The sequence below is a fragment of the Trichosurus vulpecula genome, chromosome 5, assembly GCF_011100635.1.
Source record: "Trichosurus vulpecula isolate mTriVul1 chromosome 5, mTriVul1.pri, whole genome shotgun sequence".
Classification (NCBI taxonomy): domain Eukaryota; kingdom Metazoa; phylum Chordata; class Mammalia; order Diprotodontia; family Phalangeridae; genus Trichosurus; species Trichosurus vulpecula.
In genome coordinates this window covers 285,945,387-285,971,221 of record NC_050577.1, presented here as the reverse complement: position 1 = coordinate 285,971,221, position 25,835 = coordinate 285,945,387, and the positions used below count along the sequence as shown (strand labels likewise).

The 25,835-nt window shown below is 41.4% G+C and overlaps 1 protein-coding gene across 2 annotated transcripts in view; it reads right to left on the bottom strand.

Annotated features, from left to right (window-relative positions):
- Positions 1–355: 355 nt before the first annotated feature.
- DRAM1 (DNA damage regulated autophagy modulator 1) overlaps positions 356–25,835 on the bottom strand; it is a 46,976-nt gene continuing 21,496 nt past the window's right edge. The window contains exons 3-7 of one of the 2 annotated variants that reach the window (XM_036761971.1): positions 22,393–22,535; positions 14,951–15,128; positions 8,832–8,890; positions 5,669–5,761; positions 356–2,817 (exon numbers count right to left, since the gene is read on the bottom strand). In XM_036761971.1, the coding sequence (XP_036617866.1) occupies positions 2,776–2,817; positions 5,669–5,761; positions 8,832–8,890; positions 14,951–15,128; positions 22,393–22,535 (515 nt within the window). In that variant the 3' untranslated portion in view covers positions 356–2,775. The remainder of the gene's footprint in view (positions 2,818–5,668; positions 5,762–8,831; positions 8,891–14,950; positions 15,129–22,392; positions 22,536–25,835) is intronic. The other variant, XM_036761972.1, reaches the window with a different exon arrangement.

The following is a 25,835-nucleotide window of genomic DNA, read 5'->3' as shown; positions in this document are numbered from 1 at the left end:
TGCTCTGAGCAACTTCCTAAAATGATCAGCTGAAGAAGGTGCTGATCTGCATTGATAGAATTTGCTTACCCAACTTATTTCTATACCAAAGATATCCTAGGGTCCAGTCCCCATCACCATAATTAGGTTGTAAGCTCCTCAAGAGCAGAGACTGCCTTTTCTTTTCTTTTTTTTTTTAACTTCTTGTATTCCCAGTGTTTAGCACAGTGCCTAGCACATAGCAGGCACTTAATAAATACTTACTGACTGACTGACTGACCTAATATCAACTAGATCTTCTACCATCCCTTAGGAAGAGCTGTTTCCAAGAGATCGATTTACTTCACACAGACAGATTTTGCACAGACCCAAATGATGAACACCACACAAAGGAATATTCTCTTTATTTAAATGCTTCAGGTATAAAAAAAGAAACACAACTTTTTGAGCATTGAAAATGATACAGATATGTGGACAAGGCCAGCTTTGGGTTACACTCAGCAGAACTGCCCAGTCTGGAAGTAGTGACATGTGGCCTTGCCTGTTTTCCAAGCCAAGAGGCCCATTTTGTCTAGCCCATATAACACACAGAAGTTCAGTCTCTGCCATAACTTTCCACATTGGAGAGAGTTGCCACAAAATGGTGAAACCCACACAAAACTGAAATGTTTACAGTACACAAAGTAAAACATACAATATATACTCTAGTTGGTTATCAAAACTAACTAGTAGACAATGAAAATGAATAAAGAGTTAAACCCCATTATAAAGTGTCTCGTTATTTCACAATTAGCTTTCTAGTGTAGGTCCCATATAAATACAGTACACTGTTCATCTTTCTCATGATAATAAGAAAAACTTGACCTAGGAGTTCATCTCATACTTCAATGAGACTTAGAGATCCTACCATGTTATTGCCCATTTTGATGACTCCTGAAATAGCTACAGTTCCCATCTGGAGGGAAACAAAGGCAGTCATTTAAGATTTAGAGGAATGCCTGACCTGGATCTAATGAGTCTTCTTAGCTGAGTAATATCAAACAATCAACCATATGATCTCAGAATAAGAAAGAACCTCAGAGGTCATTTTGTCCAGCCCATCAATCAACAAAGTATTTATTGAGCATCTATTCTGTGCTTACCATTTTCCTGATTCTCACCAAGATTAAAAAAAAAAAACAGATTGAACTGCCCTTGGTGTATGTCCTGAAAGCTCAACTAACTGGCACCAGAAGTTTGGTCTTCCTTCCTCAAGTTTGGGTGTCCAAGGATGCTAAATAGAGCTCATCCTTTTCATGATGGTCTCTTGATCAACCTTAGAGACAAGTCCCCCCTTCTCCTTTGTGATTGGTGTCTGTTTTTTCACTAATGAAATCTCCTTTGGGTTGGAGGAGGTTGAGAAAATGTAGAGTTGGTAAAGACAAATATGAGTACGTGTGCATGTGTGTGAGACACCACTGAGCCAGCTGGATTCGTATAGACTTTGTTTAGCCTTTTTTCTACAGCATTCTTCCTGGGCATCACACAAACAAAAGACCAATGATGACATAAATGTGTCCTTGGAAAAAACTTCTTCCTCTTCCTCCATCCTGTCCCTCATCTAATATCATGGACATATGTACTAGTGTAAAATAAAAGTACTGATTGAATCTCAGTCACACTGCAAATAACAAATTTTTTTAACTTTAAATGCTTTTCCCATATAAGTTTTTCTAGAGTTTGCTGGTTACTAGAAATCCCACCCTTTTCTTCCCATACTCATTTCAAAAGGTGCTGGATATAAAATCCAAAGAAAAGGTTCACTTTGCTTTTTTTCCCCCTCATTCCCCCTCACATCTTAACTTAGCCCTGTTGCTGATCTATGAATTAGATTTTAAATTTCTAATTTGTCACATAGTCATTTTTGTCCTGGGTGAGGAAGATTCTTGAAACAGACAATGAGACTTGCCCCATGGTGACACACACACACCCACACTCCCCTCCCCCCACTGTTAGCAGAATTGAAGGCTGAAATCCCCTGCTAAATGCATAGGATTTCATTACTATGGTCTTAAAGTTAATACCCTCACATGTAACTAGGACCTCTCACTGAAGTATTTAATCTGTTATCTAAAAATATGAAGAGTTCCTTGGGCCAGAGGTGTCCAAACTCAAATGAAATGAAAATGGGAAATGCTTAGCAAAATAAGTAAAAATAAAATACAAAATAGACAATGTTAATTTGTGGTTTTTTAAGTCAATATGCAACCTGCAGGCATCCATTTCTCTTTTAGTTAGAGACCACTGACCCCAGCAGTGTTAATATGTTTACCAAGATCTTTATAGATATGACATATTTGAAAATATTACAATGACTAACTGGATTTTATAAATGCCCTCACTATAAAACTCAGCAAGCCATTCTTTAAAAACAAAATAAAATTTTAATAAAAAGAATGGAAAATTTGCCCTGTTATAAAGATTTAAAAGCAAACAACCACCTAGGATTGCTACAAAAATAAAGCATTCTCACTTTTTGAAATATGGAATCTTTTCTGTGCACCAACTTTATGTTAGTGTATATACTTTTAAATGTCTTCTTAGAAAAATACAAAATATTTCTACAACTTACTAAAGCCTTTTTGGAAACGTACCTTTGGGACTAGTACAAATATGGGGGGTTTCAGGGAGGAATTCAAGTCACAAACTTGCTGCAGAGTCCTAAGATCAGGTCAATGTTGAAATCTGATTTCTCTGCATCATTGGCTGGTTTCCAAGTTCACAAGATGCACTGACTAAAAGAGTTCTCTTCTTTCTTCAGAAGTCATTTATTTCGGTAGATATCCTTAGAGTGACATTCTACAATAAAAAAGAATGAACGATGTCAGGGATCCTAGGGCTGGCCAACTGAAAAAATGTCATCTAAATGTCATCCCTGGTCCACACCCATCATCTATTGAATCCTCCTCTCTTCAGAGCCTAGCTCAATGTAGTCTTGTGTAGAGTCCATCTGGGGTGGTAAGTAAATATTGATGATATTCCTGCCCTCAAGGAACTTGCAATTTAATTCCACAAGCATCTATCTATCTATCTATCTATCTATCTATCTATCTATCTATCTATCTATCTATCTATCTTTCTATCTATCTACCTAAAGTATCTACCCATCCATCTATATATCCATCTATCTTTCCTTCCATCTACTTTTATCTGACCTTCTATCCATGTATCAATCCTATCCAGTCATCAATCTTTATATTCTTCTATTTATTCATCTATATATCTGTCTTCTTTCTGTCTATTCATCCTTTTATTGATTTATCTATCCACATATTTATGCTTCTATTCAATTTTCTGTTCTTCTAGTTATCTATCCATTCATCCATATATTTATTCCTCTATTCAGTCATCTATCTTTCAATCCATCTATCTATTCATCCCCCCCATCTTCTCCATCCACCCATCCATCCGCGCACCTACCCATCCATCCATCCACCCATTCATCCATCCATCCACCCATCCATCCACCCATCCATCCATCCATCTAGTGTACCTGGAGTCCTGATGCAATTGGTTTAGGGAATTCCTGGTGAGGAAAATCCCTCTACCAATCGTCAGCCACTCTGTAACTCAGAGTTTTAGGGAGTTGCTGGGGGCACTGAAAAGTGCCTGGGGTCACAGAACCAGTACATATCTGAGGTGGTTGGGGAATCCAGGTTTTTCTGATTCTCAAGGCCAGCTCTCTATATAACCCTCCACACTCTCATGAGCATTCATTTAAGTGCCTACTATGTGCAAGCTAGGTGCTGATTAGACAAAGAGAAACAAAAATTAGTTCCTGCCCTTAAGGAACTTACTGTCCACTGGAAGGAACACAATAATGTTTACAAAGAGAAATTAAAGACAATAGAATTTGAATACAGAAAGAAATTGAGGAATCAGGAAAGGCTTCAGAGGTAACATCAGGGTTGAGATTTCTGGAGGAAGCCAAGAATTCTAAGAGGTGAGAGTGCATGCATCACAGGCACCTGGAAGAGCCTCTGCAAAGGCATGGTGAGAAAAGATGGAATGTCGAGTTGGCATAAGAGCTAGGTGGTTAGACCAGCGGTGGATATAGGATCTGTACAGAAGAATAATGTGAAATAAGTTAAAAAGATAAGCAGAAGCCAAACTGTGAATCACAGGACCATAGACCTATGGAGTAGCAGGAAGTGGCCTTAGGGATCAACTACTCCAACCCTTTTATCTTACAGATAAGGAAACTGAAGACCAAAGATTTTGAGTGACTTGCCCAGGGTCACATAGGTAGTTAGCATCTGAGTGGGATCTGAACCCAGGTACTTTGATTCTACAGCAGTTCTCTTTCCAAGGTCATACTGAAGCATCTAGCAAAGTACAAGACCCCAAGGAAATGGGACAGAGGACAGGTAAATTTTGATAGGAGAAATTATGGAGAAAAAGACCTACAGAATAGGATCCTAGAGGCAAGCCCAGGGAGGAAACTAGCTATTCGAATGTTACAAAACAAAATACCATGTGGAAGAACATTACTGGTAGGGTAGATCAGAGGCTTCCTGGAAGGAAGTAACTTTTTAAAGAATAGACAGGAATTCAAAAGGTAAAAGAAAAGAGGAAGGATACAGTACGTATAGGTCACAGGGCAAACAAGGACACAGAAAATATGAAAGCACTATTTGTGAGAGGGTAGTCAATAAACATTTATTAAGCACCTACTATGTGCCAAGCACATAGTAGGTGCTAAGCTCTGGGGATACCAAAAGAAGATCCCTCAAGGAGCTTACAATCTAATGAGGGAGATAACAATCAAAAGTCTGGTAAGCACCTACTATGTGCCAGGCACTGTGCTAAGCCCTGGGGATTTAAAAAGCAGTAAAAGACAGTCCCTGCCCTCAAGGAGCTCACAATCTAATGAGGGAAACAGTAAGCAAACACATATATACAAACAAGCTATAAAGGAGAAATAGGAAGTAATTAATGAAGGCCTGAGAAGGGTAAGAGGAGGCTTCATATAGAAAGCAGGATTGAATCTGGGACTACAGTATGGCCACAACTGGTTTGCCTGCAGCATGGGGGTGGGGAGAAGATATGAAATAAGACTGGAAAGGTAGAGTAGTACCAGTGTGTAGAAAAAACGTGAACTTTAATTGGTATGTAAGAGGAAGCCACTGAAGATTCTTGAGCAGAGAAGTAATAGGTCCAGGCTGATTTTTACTAAAGACTGCTCAGGCAGGATGATTTAGAGAGGGGAGAGAGACAAGGGAGACCTATTGGGATGCTAATGGTAATTAGCGCCTATTCTAGGGAGTGGGATGCTGGAATTGATGCTGCAAAGTGGAGATCAGTTAGTTGATGGGATACAGGGATACAGTGTGGCACAGCGCTAGAGCACCAGACCTGGAGTCAGGAAGACCTGAGCTCAAATCTGGCCTCAGACACTAGCTGTGTGACTCTGGGCAAATCACTTAACCCCGTTTGCCTCAGTTTCCTCATCTGTAAAATGAGCTGGAGAAGGAAACAGCAAACCATTCCACTATCTCTGCCAAGAAAAATCCAAATGGGGTCACAGAGAGTTGGACATGAATGAACAATGACAAAAAGATTAGGAAAGACAGAAAATATCCCGCTTTTTAAAAATTCACAAAAATTCTACCAGTCAGCTGACAGCTTCTGACATATGACAAATACCCACCTGAAAATCTTGGATGAAAGTCAGGAAGTAGAAAATGAAGCCAAAAGCCACTGTCCACTCACAGATTGCACTCACTACATGATACATGTAATCCTGGTGGGAATGAGAAACAGACCAAACTATTCACTGGAGGGTGAGTCCTAAACCACCACTGGGGGACCAGAGCTCACCAGAAAGGAGCTCTTTGTTGAGAACACACACAAGACACTTGGGGAGATGGCCAAAGGCGACAAAGATCCAAGGACCATGGACTCAGAGGGTTAGTTATTAGAGAGGACAACAGAAGAAATCTAGGCCAACTCTGTCATTTTATAAATGAGAAAACAGAGTTTAGGTTTGGTCTAGAATCCAGACTCTACATCAGAGGTTCTTAATCCAGGATCTGTAAACTTTAAGAAAAAAACACATTTTTTGATAATTGTATCTCAATATAATTGGCTTCCTTTGTAATCCTAATTTATGCCTTTACAAACGATATTTTGAGAAGGGGCCCATAGGCTTCACCAGACACTTCCCCAAGGGGTCCAGAATTGCTGCTGGGTAGTTCTAAGATTCCTTCCTCTTAAGATTCCATGATTCTAGGACTCTCCAATTATTTTTTCTTTTCTTTTTTGTTTGTTTGCTTGTTTTTGGCTTTTTTTGGCACAGCAATTGGGGTTAAGCGACTTGCCCAAGGTCACACAGGTAGTACACATGTCAAGTGTCTGAGGCTGGATTTGAACTCAGGTCCTCCTGACTCCTGTGCCAGTGCTCCACTCACTGCACCACCTAGCTGCCCCCTTCCAATTATTTTTTCAAGATGTTTGTCTGAACTTCCCCAAAGTCCTGGGATGAGAGAAGGGGTGAATGGGGGAGAAGGATCATAGCTCCAGAGCTGGAAGGGAACTTAGAATTCACTGACTCCAATCTTCTCATTTTACAGATGAGGAAACTGAGTCCCCAATGAAGGTGAAATTACTTCACCCAATGGGGTGAAGTAACTTTCCTAAGGTTACCCTTAGCAAATTTTACAGGTAGAATTTGAACCCAGGTCCTCTGGCATCTATGTCAGTACCTAGTGGCTCTGACATGGGGACACAATGGATGGTTTTATCTGCAAGCCCTTCCAGAGCTTTATGCAACATTTTCCCAGCTGCCACCCTCCCTTCCACCAAACTTTTTGGTCTACCAGCAAATCTAATTTTTAATTGTTCCCCTGGTGGACAGAAAAACTTTTTGCATCTTTGACAATGTTCACAGGATCATAAATTTAGAACTGAAGGAAACTTGAGAGGTCATATAGCGCAACTTCTCCACGAGAAACAAGAAGAGAAAATTGAATCTCAGAGAGATTAAGTGACTTATCCAGTGTCAAAAAGGCATGTCATGCTATGATAAACCTAGATTGCAAGGGACTTTGAAGGCCATCTCATCCAACCCTTTTGTTTGCAGATGAGGGACCTGGGGCTCAGAAAGGTGAAGGGACTTGGCACACAGTAAGTACAATGCTTTAAACTGAGCTTGCTGCTGCTCTTCAGCTTCAATGTGTTGCCACTAGCTGGGCTCCCTTGGGCAGATGACATCACCTTCCTGGGCCCATGTCCTCATCTATAAAATGAATGGCTTGGATGGACCAGATGGCCTCTGAGATCTCTTCCAGTCCTGGCTCTCTGATTCTATGACCCCATGTGACTGAAATGTGGCTTTCAAACAGCCAATGATTTTTAAAAACTGGTTGAATTTCAACAACAAGCCACTACTTAGACCAGAGGTGGGGAACCTGCGGCCTCCGGGCCACATGTGGCCTTCTAGGTCCTCGGGTGCATCCTTTTGACTGAGTCCAAGTTTTACAGAACAAATTCTTATATTAAGGGGATTTGTTCTGTGAAGTTTGGACTCAAAGGGCCCCACTTGAGGACCTAGAGGGCCCCACATGGCCTCGAGGTCACAGGTTCCCCACCCCTGAATTAGACCATTTGTTTCTTATCAACAGAAGTAACTGGCATGAAGAAAAATACTTTTTCCTAAGCCTCCAGCTGTCCATTTATTGTTAACAGATACCTATGGCAGCATAGCGATCGATCCCATTTGTGGTGAAAGGCTGCCCCCTAGTGTCCATTGTGATATTTTACAACTTGGAGCTGCAGGACTCCACCAGCTGGAAGTTTTCATCAATCAAAGTAGAGGGAACTGTATTCTTTGAAATTTAGGTTAGACCCTACTCCAAAACTAAGCCTTCATTTCTCAACTAAGAGGACAGAAAGAGTACTTCTCAAAGAAACGCTTCCTTGGCCATCTTTCCTTCTCCACCATCTGTCCTCATCTGGAATGGTCTCCAGAGCCCTCACCACCTTGGTGGCCAACACTGGGAGGTGCTGTGGCTTGATGATGCCCTTCCTAAAATGTGGCACCCAGAGCTGAATGCAATATTCCCTAAGAAACCAAAGCAGGGCAGAGTACAGTGAGACTTTCACTTCCTCTTTCTGCCCATGAAGCTTTCTTAATACAGTCCAAGACTGCATGATCTGATAACTCCTCATTCCTTTTTTTTTTTTTTTGGCTGATTCATCACCAAGTTTCCACACCCAAATCATGAGTATCCCCAAAGGCTCCGTCCTAGACCCGCTACTCTTGACAATTTCATCAGCCCATATGTATTCGATTGTCATCTCTATGCAAATTACTCTTCCATCTTTATGCCTAACCTTAACAAGTCCTATTACCTGGATTCAGAAAACCTGGGTTCAAAAACAACATGTGATGTTCATTACATGTATGACCTTAGACAAGTGACTTAGCCTCTCTGGGCCTCAGTTTCCATGAGAGGTAGCATGAGAGGTTTTGGACTTAGATGATCTCTGAGGCTTCTTCCCATTCTAGATCAACAATCCTCCGGGATCCACTGTGTTCTCTAATAAATATTTTTATTTATTATAATTATTTACATATTACATAAAATATAAAATTTTGTATATCATTACAATGCTATAAATATAATTATAAATAATATGTAAATATTAAATTATATAATATTATGATATTTTATAATAATTTATATTTATCATATTTCTCTAATAAATGACCCAATTATCTTTGTAGATTTTACCCCAATCTCTCTCCACCACCACCAAAAAGTAGGTCAGTCTCCACCCAACTCAGGGTCACACACCTAGGAAAGTCTTACCTTTTCATTTGGATTCCATTCCAGTTTTGTTATGGAAATTAGTGAGGCACAGGCAATCACTGAGAAAATAAATGGTAAAGGAAACAACAGTCTGGTGGAAAAAGAGCTCCTTGGACAAGTCCAGTTGTCTTCTAATAAGAATGTGGATTTTCAGGTTAAATACACACAATAACAAAAAGATACAACTGAGTCAGTCTCCAGAAAGTTCTAAGAGAGGTAAGGTTGGGAGGGGGACATTTGGGTTATATTGATTTTGTGTAGCTTTAATAAATGAATGATGATAGCTGGCAACTGAGAACAAAGAAATACAAGCTGTCTCACTAATGATCTTCTCTGATTATTTGCAGAAAACTTTTAAAATGCAGAATGCTTTTATTTATCCAGCTCCTAAGACATGATGGAAAATCTGCTGGATTGAAGTGAGAAGCCCTAGGTTTAAGTCCTGAATCCCTTAGATACTAGATGTAATACTAATAGTAATAATAACACTAACAATCACCTTCATCATCCTCATCCTCATCATCCTCTCACAGCTTCAATATCTTCATTGGCAAGCAGATCCCAAAGATGGCTCCAGGGAGTCATCCATGACTTTTTTTTCTTCAGTGTATTATTTTTTCCTTTTCTTTCTTAACATCACTGTTGCTGGTCTTATGTAGAGAGGACTACTTCCATAGTCCTTTGCAGCATGAGAGACCCTTCCCACTCCCCAGTGGAACCTTCCCTTGGAGACGGTAGAATCAAGCAACACAAACCAACATGGCGGCCATGTCTGAAAACACATTCATGCCTCATGGGATACCCATAGTCCAGCAGCTCCCAAATCAATAGAGCAGAAAACAGACTGGGACTTAATTAAGAGCCAGTGATAATTCTAATAGAAGGTGCAATGTCTTTGAAAAGCTATGAATAACTGAAGTAAATTATCTCCTGTCCAATTTTTTGTTGTTTGCTGAAAAGGCTCTCACTGCTACTTTTTAATCTTTGCTTTCCTTAGTATTTATTAATTTTCTGATTTAAAAATGTTTTAAATAAATGAACTGTTTTTCTTTGTTATAAGGGAAAGCACAGTGGGGGAGGGAGAAGGGGGAAGGTGTGAGGATGGCTTGTACCAAGAAAGACTTCTGGTTTTTTTTTTAAAAAGTTATAAATCATAATCCTAATTGTGCAACTTTTAGAAAGTTTCTCTGCTTCTCTGTGTCTGTTTTCTGATTAGTGGAATGGGGATCAGAAAATCTTTACTTTACAGACATGTTGGGAGGAGAAAGGAGAAAATTGGGGAGCATTTAATTCTTTGGAAACAAAGTCACCCTGGTTAGGGTTAGACAACGTCACCGTCTTTAACCAGAGACTTTGTTGGTCCAGAAAAGAAGAAATATTGTATCAAGAAGACCCAGATTCAAATGTGCTACTCAATAACCTGGGTCACCTTGGCTAAGTCATTTAACTTCAAGAGGCAGTGGTTTAGTGATTAAATTGCTGGATTTGGTATTTTAGTTGTTCTTCAGTCATGTCTGATTCTTCATGACCCCATCTGGGGTTTTCTTGGCAAAGATACTGCAGTGATTTGGTGTTTCCTTCTCCAGCTAATTTTACAGATGAGGAAACTGAGGCAAACAGGGTGAAGTGACTTGCCCACAGTCACACAGCTAGTGTCTGAGGCCAGATTTGAAGTCAGGTCTCCCTGACTCCAGGCCCTGCACCCCGTTAATCATGGCACCACCTAGCTGCCCCCAGAAGTCAATATTGTTTGGGTTCATCTCCTACCTCTGACACTTAATGGTTGTATGACCCTGGACAAGGTATTTCACCCACTTGAGCCTCATTTCCATTATCTGTAAAACATGGGGGCTGCGTTAGATGGTCCCTTTAGAGTCTAAATCTATGATCCTTTGACTCATCTGGATCTCAGTTTCTTCTATAAAATAAGGGGGTTGGACTAGACAGCTCTAAGGTCCCTTCCAGCTCTAAATCCAAGATGTTATATGGCTGAAGGGCCGTGATGGGGCACCATAGTGCACAGGGCACAGATTCTAGAGTCAGGAAGACTCATCTTACTGAGTTCAAATCTGGCCTCAGATACTTCCTAGCTGTGTGACCCTGGGTAAGCCACTTTACCCACCTTGCCTCAGTTTCTTCATCTGTAAAATGAGCTGGAGAAGGAAATGGCAAACCAGTGTAGTACCTTTGCCAAGAAAACCCCAAATGGCGTCATGAAGAGTCAGACACAAATGAAAAACCACTGATACTGCTGAATTCACTCAAACAGCCAATGATTTTCAAAATAATTGGCTTCACTTAAAGAACCAGCTAGGAACCCTGGCTAGTTGTTTCAAATCATCCTATTATTTATTCAAAATCTTCAAGAATTATTGTGCTTTTAAAACTGTCATTTTTTTTCTTATGATAGGATGTTCTAAAAGTTCATAGAAGAACCTCTGACAGCTCTCCCCAGACTTCCATGGGGCTTTAAATTCCCTTTGCCGTCAATAGCCAAGTAGCCAAATGCAGTATATTAACTACAGAATCCCGCCACATCTGAGTTATGGCCAAACAGCAATACATTCACATACTCACCTACTTGGTTTGATAAATAATAATAATTCCTTATTTATGTTATTCTTTTTCTTCGTATCCAACTCTTCCTGACCCCATTTGGGGTTTCCTTGGCAAAGATACTGGAGTGGTTTGCCATTTCCTTCCCCAGCTCATTTTACAGACGAGGAAACTGAGGCAAACAGATGAAGTGACTTGCCCAAGGTCACACAGCTAAGTCTCTGAGGCTAGATTTGAATCCTGGTGTTCCTGACTCCAGGGCTGGAGCTCTAGCCACTGCGCCACCCAGCTGCTTCACTTTACAGATGAGAAAACTGAGAGGCCTGGGATGGTTACAAAACTTTCCCAAGGTCAGCAAGTAAGCAAAAGAACCAGGTTTCAGACTTGGATCGTTAGAGCTGGAAGGGAGCTTAGAAGGGCATCTAATCCACCCCTGGATTTTCCAAAAGAACAAAGTGAAGCCCACAAAAGTCAAGTGACTTGTCTAAGGTCACACAGGTAGTAAATAAGTGGCACAGTCGAGATTTGAACCCGAGTCCTGTGAATCCAAATCCAGCACACTTTCTCATGGTCCCACTGTGTTTCCAGGAAAATAGGTAGAGTCTGTAGAGTTATGAAAGTACTTTCCAACAATCCTACAGGGAGGTTGTGGGTTCCTCTTTACTTGAGGTTTTCAAGCAAAGGCTGGATGCAGGCTTGCTGAGAGTCTCAAAGCAGGGATTATCAGTGGGATACAAGGTAGACTAGAAGCCTTCCAAAGTCTCCAACTCTGAGTGCCTGTGACCCATGATCTCTGAGTTTTATATCCAACACCAGCCAAAAATATTAAGGAGGACATTGGCATTAGCCTATTATTCCACGGACTGAATGTACCAGGTAACCGAGACAGTAAGGGCGAGGCTCTTAAACAAGCCTGTCTTCTCTCAAGGAAGGTTAAGCAGAGTCAGGCTGTCATCATCAATCTCTTCTGCTCAAGAGAAAAAGGAACCAAAACCTTCTCTTATTCATTTGCGGGCTTCTCCAGGCCTTTTGCAGAGAGACTCTGTCACCGGATGCCCAAGCGCGTGACCCATCAATCTTACACATTTGAAAACTGCAAGCCACCACTTCAAGTAATTAACCAGCTTCTACCAATCCAGCTGCCATTTTCCTCCAAGCTCTCCCCCAACTTCCTCCTTTTGGTTGAGATTTAGCACTTGTCTATACTACAGCTGCAGGAGATGTTTTGAAAAATGGGAATTTTGGGGCTCCTCACCTCTCAGACCTTAGAAAGTTCTGCCCAGACAGATGCAGATTTCAGAAACTCCCCTTCACTACTTTCATTTCCCCTATGGCAGGATTGGTGGGCATGAGGGGTGAATTTCTTTGCTATTTTTACATATTACCTGTGAATAATCATTAGACACACCACCGGGAACATGCCTGAGCTAATCTTTTCTTAGAAACCAAACCTGATCAGGCTATGTTAACACTTAGATGGGAGACCCTCTGGGATATGAGGTATAGTTTCCTGGAAGGCAGGACAGTATACCAGGGACAGTGCTTGACTGGGAATAATGAAAACCTGGGTTCGGATCCCACCGCTGACATCGTTTACTTTGCTAGGTGTGAAACAGCTTCATTTCACAGAAAAGCAAAGGATTAGGAGAAAAATGTAAATCCTTATTGTGGGAATATCTCCATAGAATTCAGTTAGATGAAAATAATCTTTGGGGAAAAGAAGTGGCTGAGGGATAGGGGTTTGGGAGTGGTGAAAGGAGGAAGGCAGGGAAATCTAGAACCCTTAGTCTCTACTTTCATTCACTTAACCTCTCTGGGCTTCAGTTTCATTTTCTGTAAAATGAGAGATGGTCTTGGAGGTTCTTTCCAGTTCTAAAACCATGATCTTACGACTTGTAGTTATACATACAGGTATATTTTTCATTTTTAAAGGTTTTCCTATCTAGGCCTGTGATTCCATTGCTACAGAGCACTCCCAGTAAGGAAATGTCCTCTATCAATGAAGACTGGCCAACTGTTCCGCAGCTTTTAGCCTTAAAGATTTGCTTGGGTCGCTGAAAGGTTAAAGTAACTTTCACAAGATCACACAGCCAGTCTGTGTCAGAGGGAGGATTTGAACCCAGACCTTCCTTACTCCCATGCTTGCTTTCTATGTCTTATACCAGGGGTGGGGAACCTGCAGCCTTGGGCCACATGTGGCCTCAAGTGTGCCCCTTTGACTGAATCCAAACTTCACGAAACAAATGCCCTTAATAAAAGGATTTGTTCTGTAAAACTTGGACTTGGTCAAAAGGCCACACCCAAGGACCTAGAAGGCCATAGGTTCCCCACCCCTGTCTTATACCATTGCTGTCTCTGTATATAGAGTTAAGACTGTCAAGTATTTAAACATGAAGGGAAAGGGCCAAAGGATTATAGATTTAGAAGGGATCTTAGAAGTGCTGCTGAAGCACAAGTCAGAAGACCTGGGTTCAAATCCACCTCTGATACTGACTACACCTAAGTGTAGTAAATGCTCCATTTCCTCATCCCTAAAATAAAGAGTCTGAGCTTCCTTAAAGCTCTCTATCAAAGATTCTCGCTTCACCCCCTCATTTTGCAGCAGAGAAAGCTGAGGATCACACTTGCCCAAGGTTTCTAAGATGGAAGAAGGATCTAAAGCTAGGTCCTCCAGCCTCTAAACCTGACACTTCTTACACCAAACCATGCTGCCCCCAAAATGTCCGGTCACTTTCATTCACTTAGGTATAACTCACAAATAACTGATGAAAGGGCTTTAGGCTTGAGGGTTTAATTAAGCTAATGTCTTAAGTACAATGTCAATATTTGGTGGCTCTCACCAGGGAGAACCACCAAATACTGATATCCTGCTACAAAGAAAAATGACTTGACTCAGAAAACTGACCCTTCATGAATGAAAGTAGAAGCTGAAGGGTTCCGGGTCTCCCTGCCTTCCTCCTTTGACTACCCCCAACCCCCCATCCCTCGGCCAATTTTCTTCCCCAATGATTATTTATAATCTAGCCCAATTCTGAGGAGATATGCTCATAACGAGGACTTTTCTCTCAATACTTCACCTTTTTCTGAAGGCGAGGCTACCCTGTTGGCGAAGCACCAATTTTTAGGATCACAGATCTAGACTGGAGAGGACCAAAGAGGAGGTCTAGTTCTACCTTCTCATTTTACAGATGAGCACAGTGAGTCCCAGGGTAGCAAAGTGACTTGTCTGAGGTCACATAGATAGCAACGGTCAAGGGTAGATCATGGATTCGGAGCTAAAATAGACCCTTAGAGGTCACCTAAACCAACCTTCTCATTTTACAGATGAGAACACTGAGGCCAGAGAAGGGAAGTGAGCATACTGGCAGCAAGCATCAGACCCAGGTCTTCCGATCCCAGAACCAGAGCTCTCTCTATGTTCCAACACATCCACCCCACATTTTTCTCTCCTTTATAAACTTGGAAAGGTTTACAGTGACCTGGTGATTCTGTTTTAATTGCTTGTTTTTTTCTCTGTGTCAAGACAGGAAGCTCTTGGAGACTGCCCCAAGCCAAAAGGATACTGGGAATGACAGCAGCACAGGACACTGCGGAGATGGCCATCCTTATGTGGCAGGTCGAAGGCCTGTTCCACTGCGGGCATGACTTGTAAGAGATGATGGACTGAAGGAGAGTGTACATAACACCACAGACAAAAGCCAGTAGGGCACCTCCATCATGGACCACGGGAACAGTCAACTCCTGATGAGAGAAGAGTCAGGACAGAGGTCACAGCCAAGGAGACAATGAATGACCAACCATGGTGAGCAGACACAGCTTTCCATTCCAGGAGAAAGGAGACTGGAAAGCCATGGACAAAGCAATGACTCTCTACCACAAGAGCAATTTCCACAGGGCTCTCATTTTCAATGTGCTTTACATGCAGTATAGTATCATAGAATCACAGGCTGAGAGAAGGGATCCTGAAAGGCCATGTAGTCTAACAGCCATCCTTCTTATGAATGGGGAACAGTGGGGAGAACTGCCCAGCATAGATTCAGATCTGGAAGGAACCTTAAGGCCTAGTACAGTAACAGTCTTCCCATTTTACAATCTGAGGCCCAGAGAAACTAAGTGACTTATCTACAAATATGTGGAAAAGCTTGTGTGTATTACAGGTATGTGGTATACGTATAGATACATAGGAAACGGCCAACTCATGAACTTTGTTTTGCTTGACTAAACATATTTTTAATGAGGGTTTTGTTTTTCTTTCTTTTTCAATGGAGCAAGAAGAGGAATGAAGGAGCCAGTGGGTTTTCTTTAATTGAAAAAAGATTAAATAAGAAAAAAATTATTTGTTATAAGAGATGTTTCATCGAAAGTAGGAGTGGAATATAGGGAGAAACCTATGCAATGTAAAAACAAAATAAACCAATAAGATCTGTTTTAATGTTAAAAAACAAAGATTGCCCATACATATACCTGAAAGTCAAAGCTAGAAGGGATATTTTTTCCACTAAAAAATGATAGATGTGGACTTCAGAAAAACATGGACACTCAAGTGTATGAACTAAAGTTAAAAAAAAAAAAAGCAGAAACAGAGAACTTGCGTTCAAATGCTACCTCTGAAACTACCTGTGTGACCTTAGGCAAGTCACTTAATCTCTGTGGGCCTCAGTTTCCTCATCTGTAACATGAAGGGGCTGGACTAAAGGTCCCTTCCAGCTCTAAATCTAAGTCTATGAATGCTTGTTGGATCAAATCAAATCCAACCACCTCATTTTCCAAATGAGGAGACTGAGGCCCACAGAGGTACATGATTTGTCCAGGGTCACAAGGGTAGAAAGTATCAAAGGTAGGATTTGAATTCATGAAGACTTGCCTGTAGCAACAAAACCATAGATTGAGAAGGAAACTTATAGGTTTTTAATCCAATCTAGTCTAATCCTCTTACGTTACAGATTAAGGAAACTGAGTCCAGAGAAGTAATTTGCCCAGATTCGCACTGGTAGTAAGTGGCAGGGCTATACTTCAAATACCATCCCCCCCAAAAAAAATTTTTTTGAAGCCCCATTAGTGATTTTTTTAGTTTATTTTTCTTTATTTCTTCTCTGATCTTTGAGGATGGTAGAATTATGAAGGGACAATAAGTTTTTGTCCTTTTAGGATCATAGGGATTTTCTTTTTTTTTATTAGTGCTTCTTTAAAGCAACTTCAATGAGATGTTGATAAATTGATGGCACCCATACCAACAGGAGCACCAGGACACAGAGTCCCATAGGATACAAACTATCCTAAGTCCCCCATCTCTAACTGGCACCCCAGAGCTTAAGATGATGCTAGGATCAGTTAACTATGCCTCTGGCCAGCCACTGCTGTGAGATCTGGAGCAGACAGGCTGAAGAATCAGAGCTAATTACAACAACATTCTCCAGCTCTTCGTTTTCTGGGGGAATGGAAATCTGGCCGGCGTTGATGCCCCGGGTTTGCTGCCCCATTTACTAAGCCCACAGAAGTGACTCCAGAGCCTGGCTGGCCTTCTGCACCTCTCTGTGGAGCTCTGGCTTCAGCTCTGGGATGGCTTTTCTGAAGGGAGGAGGCCTAAGAGGGATTGAAGACACAACAAGAATTTGGAAGTGGGGCAGCCTGTGGGTTTCCTTTCTGAGAATGCACAGGCCCTTTCTTCCTCCTTCTAGACCACAGGGAAAAGACCCTGAAGTTCACTTGGGTATGGCAAGACCTGAAGGGTTGTCTAGGGTCACCCTCAGAAATGATATCCAGTAGAGGGGGCAGAGCCAAGATGGCAGCTGAAAAGCAGGGACTAGCGTGAGCTCCGTACTGAGTCCCTCCAAAAACCTATAAAAAATGGCTCTGAACCAATTCTAGAACTGCAGAACCCACAAAAGAGCAAAGGGAAGCAGGGCTCCAGCCCAGGACAGCCTGGATGGTCTCTGGGTAAGGTCTATCCCACACAGAGCTGGGAGCGGAGGGGTAGCGGAGCAAAGCAGAGCCCAGCATGGGCAGAGCGTGCCCTAGCGCCCTGAATCAGTGAGCTGCAGCAGTGGGAAAAGCTGGAAAAGCTTTGGGCTACCGCCCCAGGGGGCAGCGCAGGTGGGGCAGCTACAGAAAGACAGCTGCAGTTGCTTCCGGCCCCAGGCCCACCTGGTGGGAGGAATTAAGTGGCGGATCAGAGCAGGAGTGTAGAGCCTGCTGAAGATCTAAGTCCAGTCTGAGTTGGGGGTTCTTGGGGAAGGAGCAGTGCTGGTGTGACAGAGCTGGCACCTCCCCCCCAAACGGGGAACATAGAACTCTTTAGTCTACAAGCAGTCATACCCTGCTGAAAAACTCAAGGGTCAAGTTAGTTGGTTGGGAATATGGCCAGGCAGTGAAAATGCACCCAGATTCAGTCTCAGACTTTGCAATCTTACTCTGGTGACAAAGAAGCCCAAAACATACAGCCTGAAGAAGTCAACAAAGTCAACATGAACTGGTCTCAGGCCATGGAAGAGCTCAAAAAGGATTTGGAAAAGCAAGTTAGAGAAGTAGAGGAAAAATTGGGAAGAGAAATGAGAAGGATGTGAGAAAACCATGAAAAACAAGTCAATGACTTGCTAAAGGAGACCCAAAAAAATGCTGAAAAATACACTGAAGAAAACAACACCTTAAAAAACAGACTAACTCAAATGGCAAAAGAGCTCCAAAAAGCCAATGAGGAGAAGAATGCCTTGAAAGGCAGAATTACCCAAATGGAAAAGGGGGTCCAAACGACCACTGAAGAAAATACTACCTTAAAAATTAGATTGGAGCAAGTGGAAGCTAGTGACTTGATGAGAAATCAAGATATTATCAAACAGAACCAAAGGAATGAAAAAATGGAAGACAATGTAAAATATCTCATTGGAAAAACCACTGACCTGGAAAATAGATCCAGGAGAGATAATTTAAAAATTATTGGACTACCTGAAAGATCAAAAAAAGAGCCTAGATATCATCTTTCAAGAAATTATCAGGGAGAACTGCCCTGAAATTCTAAAGCCACAGGGCAAAATAGAAATTGAAAGAATCCACCAATCGCCTCCTCAAATAGATCCCAAAAAGAAAACTCCTAGGAATATTGTTGCCAAATTCCAGAGCTCCCAGATCAAGGAGAAAATATTTCAAGCAGCCAGAAAGAAACAATTTGACTATTGTGGAAACACAATCAGAATAACCCAAGATCTAGCAGCTTCTACATTAAGAGATCGAAGGGCTTGGAATACGATATTCCAGAGGTCAATGGAACTAGGATTAAAACCAGGAATCATCTACCCAGCAAAACTGAGTATCATGCTCCAAGGCAAAATATGGACTTTCAATAAAATAGAGGACTTTCAAACTTTCTTGGTGAAAAGACCAGAGCTGAATAGGCAATTTGACTTTCAAACACAAGAATCAAGAGAAGCATGAAAAGGTAATAAAGAAAAAGAAATTGCAAGGGACTTACTAAAGTTGAACTGTTTTGTTTACATTCCTACATGGAAAGATGATGTGTAAGATTCATGAGACCTCAGTATTAGGGTAGCTGAAGGGAATATTCATATATATAGATATAGATATAGATATAGATATAGATATATAGATATATAGATATATATAGATATATATGTACATGTGAGTGTGTATGTATGTATATATGTATGTGTATATATATATAGAGAGAGAGAGAGCGGGCACAGGGTGAGTTGAAGATGAAGGGAAGATATCTAAACGAAATAAAATAAAATTAAGGGATGAGAGAGGAATATATTGAGAGAGGGAGAGATAGAATGGGGTAAATTATCTCGCGTAAAAGTGGCAAGAAAAAGCAGTTCTGTAGGAAGGGAAGAGAAGTCAGGTGAGGGGAAATGAGTGAATCTTGCTCTCATCAGATTTGACCTGAGGAGTGAATAACATACATACTCAATTGGGTAACTTACCCCACAGGAAAAAAGGAGGAAGAAGAAGATAAAAAAAAACGCGGATGATAGAAGGGAGGACAGATGGGGGTGGAGGTAATCAAAAACAAACACTTTCGAAAGGGGACAGGGTCAAGGGAGAAAATTCAATAAAGGGGAATAGGTTAGGAAGGAGCAAAATATAGTGAGTCTTTCACAACATGAGTATTGTGGAAGCGTTATACATAATGATACGCATGTGGCCTATGTTAAATTGCTTGACTTCTTAGGGAGGGTGGGTGGGAGGGGAAGAGGGGAGAGAATTTGGAACTCAAAGTTTTAAAAACAGATGTTCCAAAACAAAAAAAAAAAGTTTGTGCATGCATCTAGAAAATAAGATACACAGGCAATGGGGTGTAGAAATTTATCTTGCCCTACAAGAAAGAAAGGGAAAAGGGGATGGGAGGAGAGTGGGGTGACAGAAGGGAGGGCTGACTGGGGAACAGTGCAACCAGAATATGTGCCATCTTGGGGTGGGGGGGAGGGTAGAAATGGGGAGAAAATTTGTAATTCAAACTCTTGTGAAAATCAATGCTGAAAACTAAATATATTAAATAAAAAAAAAAAGAAATGATATCCAGGAAAGCAAGGTCGAGAGAATTAAAATAAGTCAAAGAAAACCACAGATAGCACTTAGAAAACCTTATGGGGCCACATAAAGGTTAGCTACCACAAGGAAGAGGATAGATGACGATCACATCCCAATATCTAGAGAAGCAAATGAATAAAAAACATGAGAATTCAATCACTCAAAAGCAGTCAATTCATTCTCTTGTATTTTGTTTTGATCGTGACCTGAAGTTTCATTGAAACAGAGGACTTGAGGCAGCTAGGTGGCGTAGTGGATAGAACAATGGCCCTGAAGTCAGGAGGACCTGAGTTCCAATCCAGCCTCAAACACTTGCTAGCTGTGTGACCCTGGTCAAGTTACTCAACCACAACTGCCTCCCCCCAAAAAAGAAAGAAACTGAGGAGTCCCAGGTGAGGAAAGTCCCTCTACCAATGCAAGTTGGCACTCTGTTTGCTACTTGCAGTCTTAGAGAGATGCCTGGGGCACTGAGGGGTTAAGTGACTTGCCCTGGACTCTGGTCTTCCTAACTCCCAGGGCAGCCCCTGATGCCTGTTTTCCTACCTATCTCTTTAAAATATTTCATATTAAAGCAACAAAAGTCACTGCAGAAAAGAAATCATCTTTTCTGCAGTGACCTTCATGAAACCAATTTAGCAAAATTATGTATTTATCTAATTTGCAGGTTAAGAAAGTCATGGAATGATCCATGCCTCAGTTAAAAGTTACACTGAAAGTTAACAAGAACCACATGTGACCTTCAGACAAGAAGTCAATAGGCATTTATTAAGTGCTTACTGTGTTCCAGGAGCTATGCTAAGCTACACAGTGTTACCTTGACTCTTATATTTACAAATTTACTTGATAACACTTGACACAGATTAGAATTTCTGGGCTAGCTGTCTGGATTGTGTTTATAGGTGGTGCACCCACCCAGTCAATAGATTTGGGCCCTGCTTAGTCCCAGCAACTGTCATTAACTGACCATGTGAATTTGGAAAATCCTGGTTCCCAGATTTTCTTATTTGGAAATGAGGTGGTTACACTAACTGCAATAATGTAAATAAACAGAATAAAGATAGATGCTAAATAGCTGCCAGGAGCAATCTTGGCCTCCAACACTAACTGAGCTAGGAAGTTAGGAAGGCCTGGGTTCAAGTCCCACATCTAATACATACTGGCTGAACGACCTTGGGCAAGTCACTGAAAATGGCACTATGCCAGGCAACAGATGAGGAAACGTCCTTTCTCCTCCCCACCCCCTTACCGTTTGCTAAAGAGCTCAGGGAAATGATGTTTACAAAGAAAGATATGATCATTGTGTCAACTGTTTTGGCTTGTGTTTTTCTTTGTTAAAAGAGAAGACACTCTGTGTGTGTGTGTGTGTGTGTGTGTGTATGTGTGTGTGTGTGTGTGTGTGTGTGCATGCACATACACACTGTGGTAGGATCTAGGGGGCAAGGAGATGCAATGCTAACCTCTAGAAATAAATGATGTAAAAACAAAACGCATCAATAAAGATTATTAAAGATTATATACAAAATTGATGATTTGTTTTCTAATATAAGATACCATGGGACACAAGTCATATAACAATGTTTTATGTTTTGTTTTATGAAACTGATTTTTGCCTTGTGTGCTGTTTGTAATTGTATTGTTGAAGATGTATTTTAAGCCAAAGGGATTAAATTTTATATGTCTATTTCTCAAAAAAAAAAAGATTATATACAGCCCACCAATCCAAGGACTAATGATACCAGGTTAACAATTGGACTATGAAATGAGAAATTTGATTTTGCTTCTCCACAATTTTCTATCTTTTGTACATAATGGCTGCACCTGAAAAGGCAAGAGAGTTGAGTGACTTGCCCAGTATCATACAGCTAATAAGTGTCTGACGTCACATTTGAACTCAGGTCCTCCTGACTCCAGGGCCAGTGCTCAATCCACTGTACCACCTAGCTGCCCCTATTGAAGATAATTTTTTAAAATAAATTCATTAAAGGAGTGTTTCAAATGAATTGATCTTTAAGGTCACATCTAACTGTACTTTAGGGAAAACCTAGTGTAATTTATTTTTAAAGACCATTTCTAGAAACTCATGCAGCAATTATGTTCAGAGTGGAAATGAACACTGGCATTGAAGACAGAGGGCTTGGGTTCAGATTCAATCTCTGATGATTACTACTGGAGCAAGTCACTTACTTAACCAGCCTGAGCCTCTATTTCCTCATCTGTAAAATGAGAGGGTTGAACTAGATGACCTACCTAGCAGGTCCCTTCCAGCTCCAGTTACTATGGCCTTCTGTTCAAACTGGCATGACTAAACTTTACTCACTGTTATCTTTCCAGTCCTTTGTTTTACTTTTGACCATGCCTTCTTTTGTCCGCCTGTCTCTCACAACCAAATACAGATATTTATATTGTATTATATTACATTACATTATGTTAATGGATTGTTGTTCTTTTCTAACATCCCTACCTGAAAATTGGCTACAATGCCCATTCCAATACAGCCCACCAATCCAAGGACTAATGACACCAGGTTAAAAATCGGACTACTGAAATAAGACGTTTGATTTTGTTTCTCCACAATTTTATATCTTGTGTACATAGTGGCTGCACCTGAAAAGGAAAAACATTTATACTGTAAGATTTTTGTGAGAGGTTGCTTTTTTTAACAAAAAGATACTCGAACACTTCTCTGATTCAAACATTTTTGTGAACCTTGAAATCAATTTTTAAAATATGGAGAAATATCTAAGGCTAGGTGAAAAAAGCAAATATTCAGATTTCAGTACATAATGGGTTTAAAATGATAAGAAAAAATAACAATTTTACTTTACAAAGTAGTTTTTTTTCTCTCTCATTAATATCCAAGCAGACATTTTGGCCTACCTACTTAACCTGCTAGAACAGTAGGGCCCCAGTTCAAAGCCTTTCAAACCTAGTTTGACTCCAGTATTTGTTCAGAATAAAATAGTTTATCTAGCTCCTAAGGCCTGAGACCAGATGAATGTGTTTCTGCCTGGGGAATGAAGGACAAAGAGAAGGGAGAAGGTGCAAAGGGTCTCCTTTTCATTGCTCATTCTTTGTTCATTGCTCTCCTTTTGTCTACCTGCCCTCACAGATAGATGACAGAGTGGCTACTAGTTATTCAGTCAATAAGCATTTATAAAGCACCCATTATGTGCCAAGTATTGAGGTTTAGGGGTGCTGTGACCCCAAAATAGCAACATGTGGGTCCTGCCCAAATGAATTTGGCTCAAGCTTTCTTTCAGCCAAAGAAAAACAAAGTTCATTAAAAATCCGCCATATTGGTCAGACTCTTAAAGGAATCTTAACATTGGCTAGACTCAAGGAATCTGAGCATTTGTATCGCTAATGCAAGCTGGACAGATTGAATCTGAGCACCTTAATGGAGGCCAAGATGGATCCTATATATGGAAAGACTGTGGGAAGGATCTAAGGTTGGCCAAGAAAACTGGGGTGATAGAGGAGGGGGTCTAGGGAGGATCTTAATGGGAATGGCCAGTAGTCTGGGGTGACTAGAGGTCTGAAGCCAGGAACCAAGAGAATGAGGTTTAGATAGGATCAAGGGTGGGAAGGAGCCAGAGGCAATCCAGGGGTAACAGACTATGAAGGCCTGGGATAAGTTAAGGGTAAGAGAGAATTGGGCATAGGGATAATCAAAGTCCAGCTGAGGGGATTATAGCCTCAGGTGAACACCAAATCAGGTGGGAAGATTCAATGAGAGTTCAAGGGAGTTTCCAGAGCCTGCACCCCATTGCCAGACACTGTGCTAAATCCTGGGGATATAAAAAAGAAGCAAAAGACAGTCATTGCCCTCAAGGAGCTCAAATCAAATAGGGAAGGCAATGAGCAAAGAACTATGTACAAGCAAGCTATATACCAGATAAACAGGAAATAATTAACAGAGAGAAGGCACTGGAAATAAGAGGAACTAGGAAAGGCTTTCTGTAGGGAATGGGATCTTACCTGGGACTTGGAAGCCAAGGAAGCCAGAGGGCAGAGATGAGGAGAGAGAGTATCCCAGGCATGGGGGACAGCCAGCAAAAATGCCCAGAGCCAGGAGATGTATGTGGGACAGACAAGAGGCCAGTGTCCCTTGATCGAAGAGTACACGTTAGGGAGTAGGGTATAAGAACACCAAAAAGGAAAGACGGGGCTAGGTTATGATGGACTCTGAACACCAAACAGCATTTTGTCCTTGATTCTAGGGATAAGAAGGGGACAGGAAGCCACTGGAGTTTTTTGAGTGGGGAAATAGGATCAGACCTGAGCTTTGGGAAAGTCACTTTGGTAGCTGAATGGCAGACAGATTGCAGTAGAGAGAGACTTGGGGCTATTACAATATCCAAGTTTTATTGTTCATCCTTGCTTTCTTTTTTTTTCAGAGAGGACTAGTGATATCAGAGGGTGAGGTTTTGACCTGCTGGTGAATTTAAGGAAGGCAGAGCTGTGAAGGTCAACAGCCTCAGCTCCCTTTTCTGGAGTCCAATGGCAATGACAAAAGTCAGTGACTGGTAAAGGCCAGGGATGCAGTGGATGACTCTGGCTTTTCTAAATTCAGCTCTTTCCTGGGCCTCAGTGGGTCAGGCCATTCAAAGATTTAGGACAGGGTGAGAACAGAAGCAATAGATGGCTTTAATTTACCATCACAAACATATCAGTCTGGGAGAGGAAGACCCTCAAAGTTAGAGGCCAGAACAGAAAACAACTGCTATTTACACTCACACTAGGCCGTAAGCCATAGAGGCTTGGACAGGGGGCTATTATTGGCCATTCAATGAAAGCCAGAGTGGTTTGGATTTAAAGGCATAGTCTAGCAGCTCCATTTGATACACAATGGATTGGTCCAGAGAATCACAGTTCTCCTTTAAAAGCATTATTATCATAATTTTTAAAGCCGGTAGTAGTGAGGTGAGAAGTACCTGCACCAAAGTGGGGGCAGCGTCAGAGGAGAGAAGGAGGCACATTCAGGAGATATGAAATTGGCCTATATTAGGGGGGCGGAACAGTGTGAAGTGAGGAGTCAAGGATTTACCTCTACCAAAAAAGGGGGAGTAAATGTTGATGTCCAATGATGGGGCATAAGTGGATAGATCCAGAGCTGGAAGGGACCTCAGAGGCCACCTTACATCCAACCCTTTCATTTTACAGTTAAGGAAACTGAGGTAAAGGGAACCATAGGCAATGGCTTAATCTGTCCCAGGTCTAGAGCTGGAAGGGCCCTTGGGGGCCATCTAACAGCCAACCGCCTCCTTTTATAGATCAGAAGATCTCAGAACTGGAAGGGACCTTGGTGGCCATACAGTCCAATTCTCTGGAAAGAAATTGAAGTGCCATCATGGTGCAGCGACCTGCCCAAGGTCACCCAAGGTAACTAAATGGCAGAACAAGGATTTGAACTCGGGTCCTCTGACTCCAAGATTGGTCCTCCTTCCACTGTGCCATCATGCTGCCTCTATACATTTCTGTTCTCTCTTTAAACATCCTTTAAAAACCATAAATCTAGATCTGGAAGAAGCCTCAGATGCCATCTAGTTCAACTCCATTATTTTACAAATAAGGAAACTGAGACATCTTGGACCTAGAGATGAAGGAACCTCTGAGGCCAGCTAGTCTGTTTTAGAGATAAAGAAAGAGTCCTAGAGATTTGAACCCAGGTTCTTGATTCCAGTCAGGTTCTTTTTCCACTGTCAAACATTGCCTCTAGGAACTCAATCTTTATAAAGTCCTAACCAAAGGCTGCTGGATAGAATAATGCCTAAGTGCTCTAACCTTAGAAGGGCTGAGCTTGGGATATTTCGCTTCTTCAAGGAGGGCGAGTGGGAAAGAAGAAATGAGCCCCAACCAGGCAACAGTTATGGTAACCATTTTAGTACTGAGCTGAATTGTCAA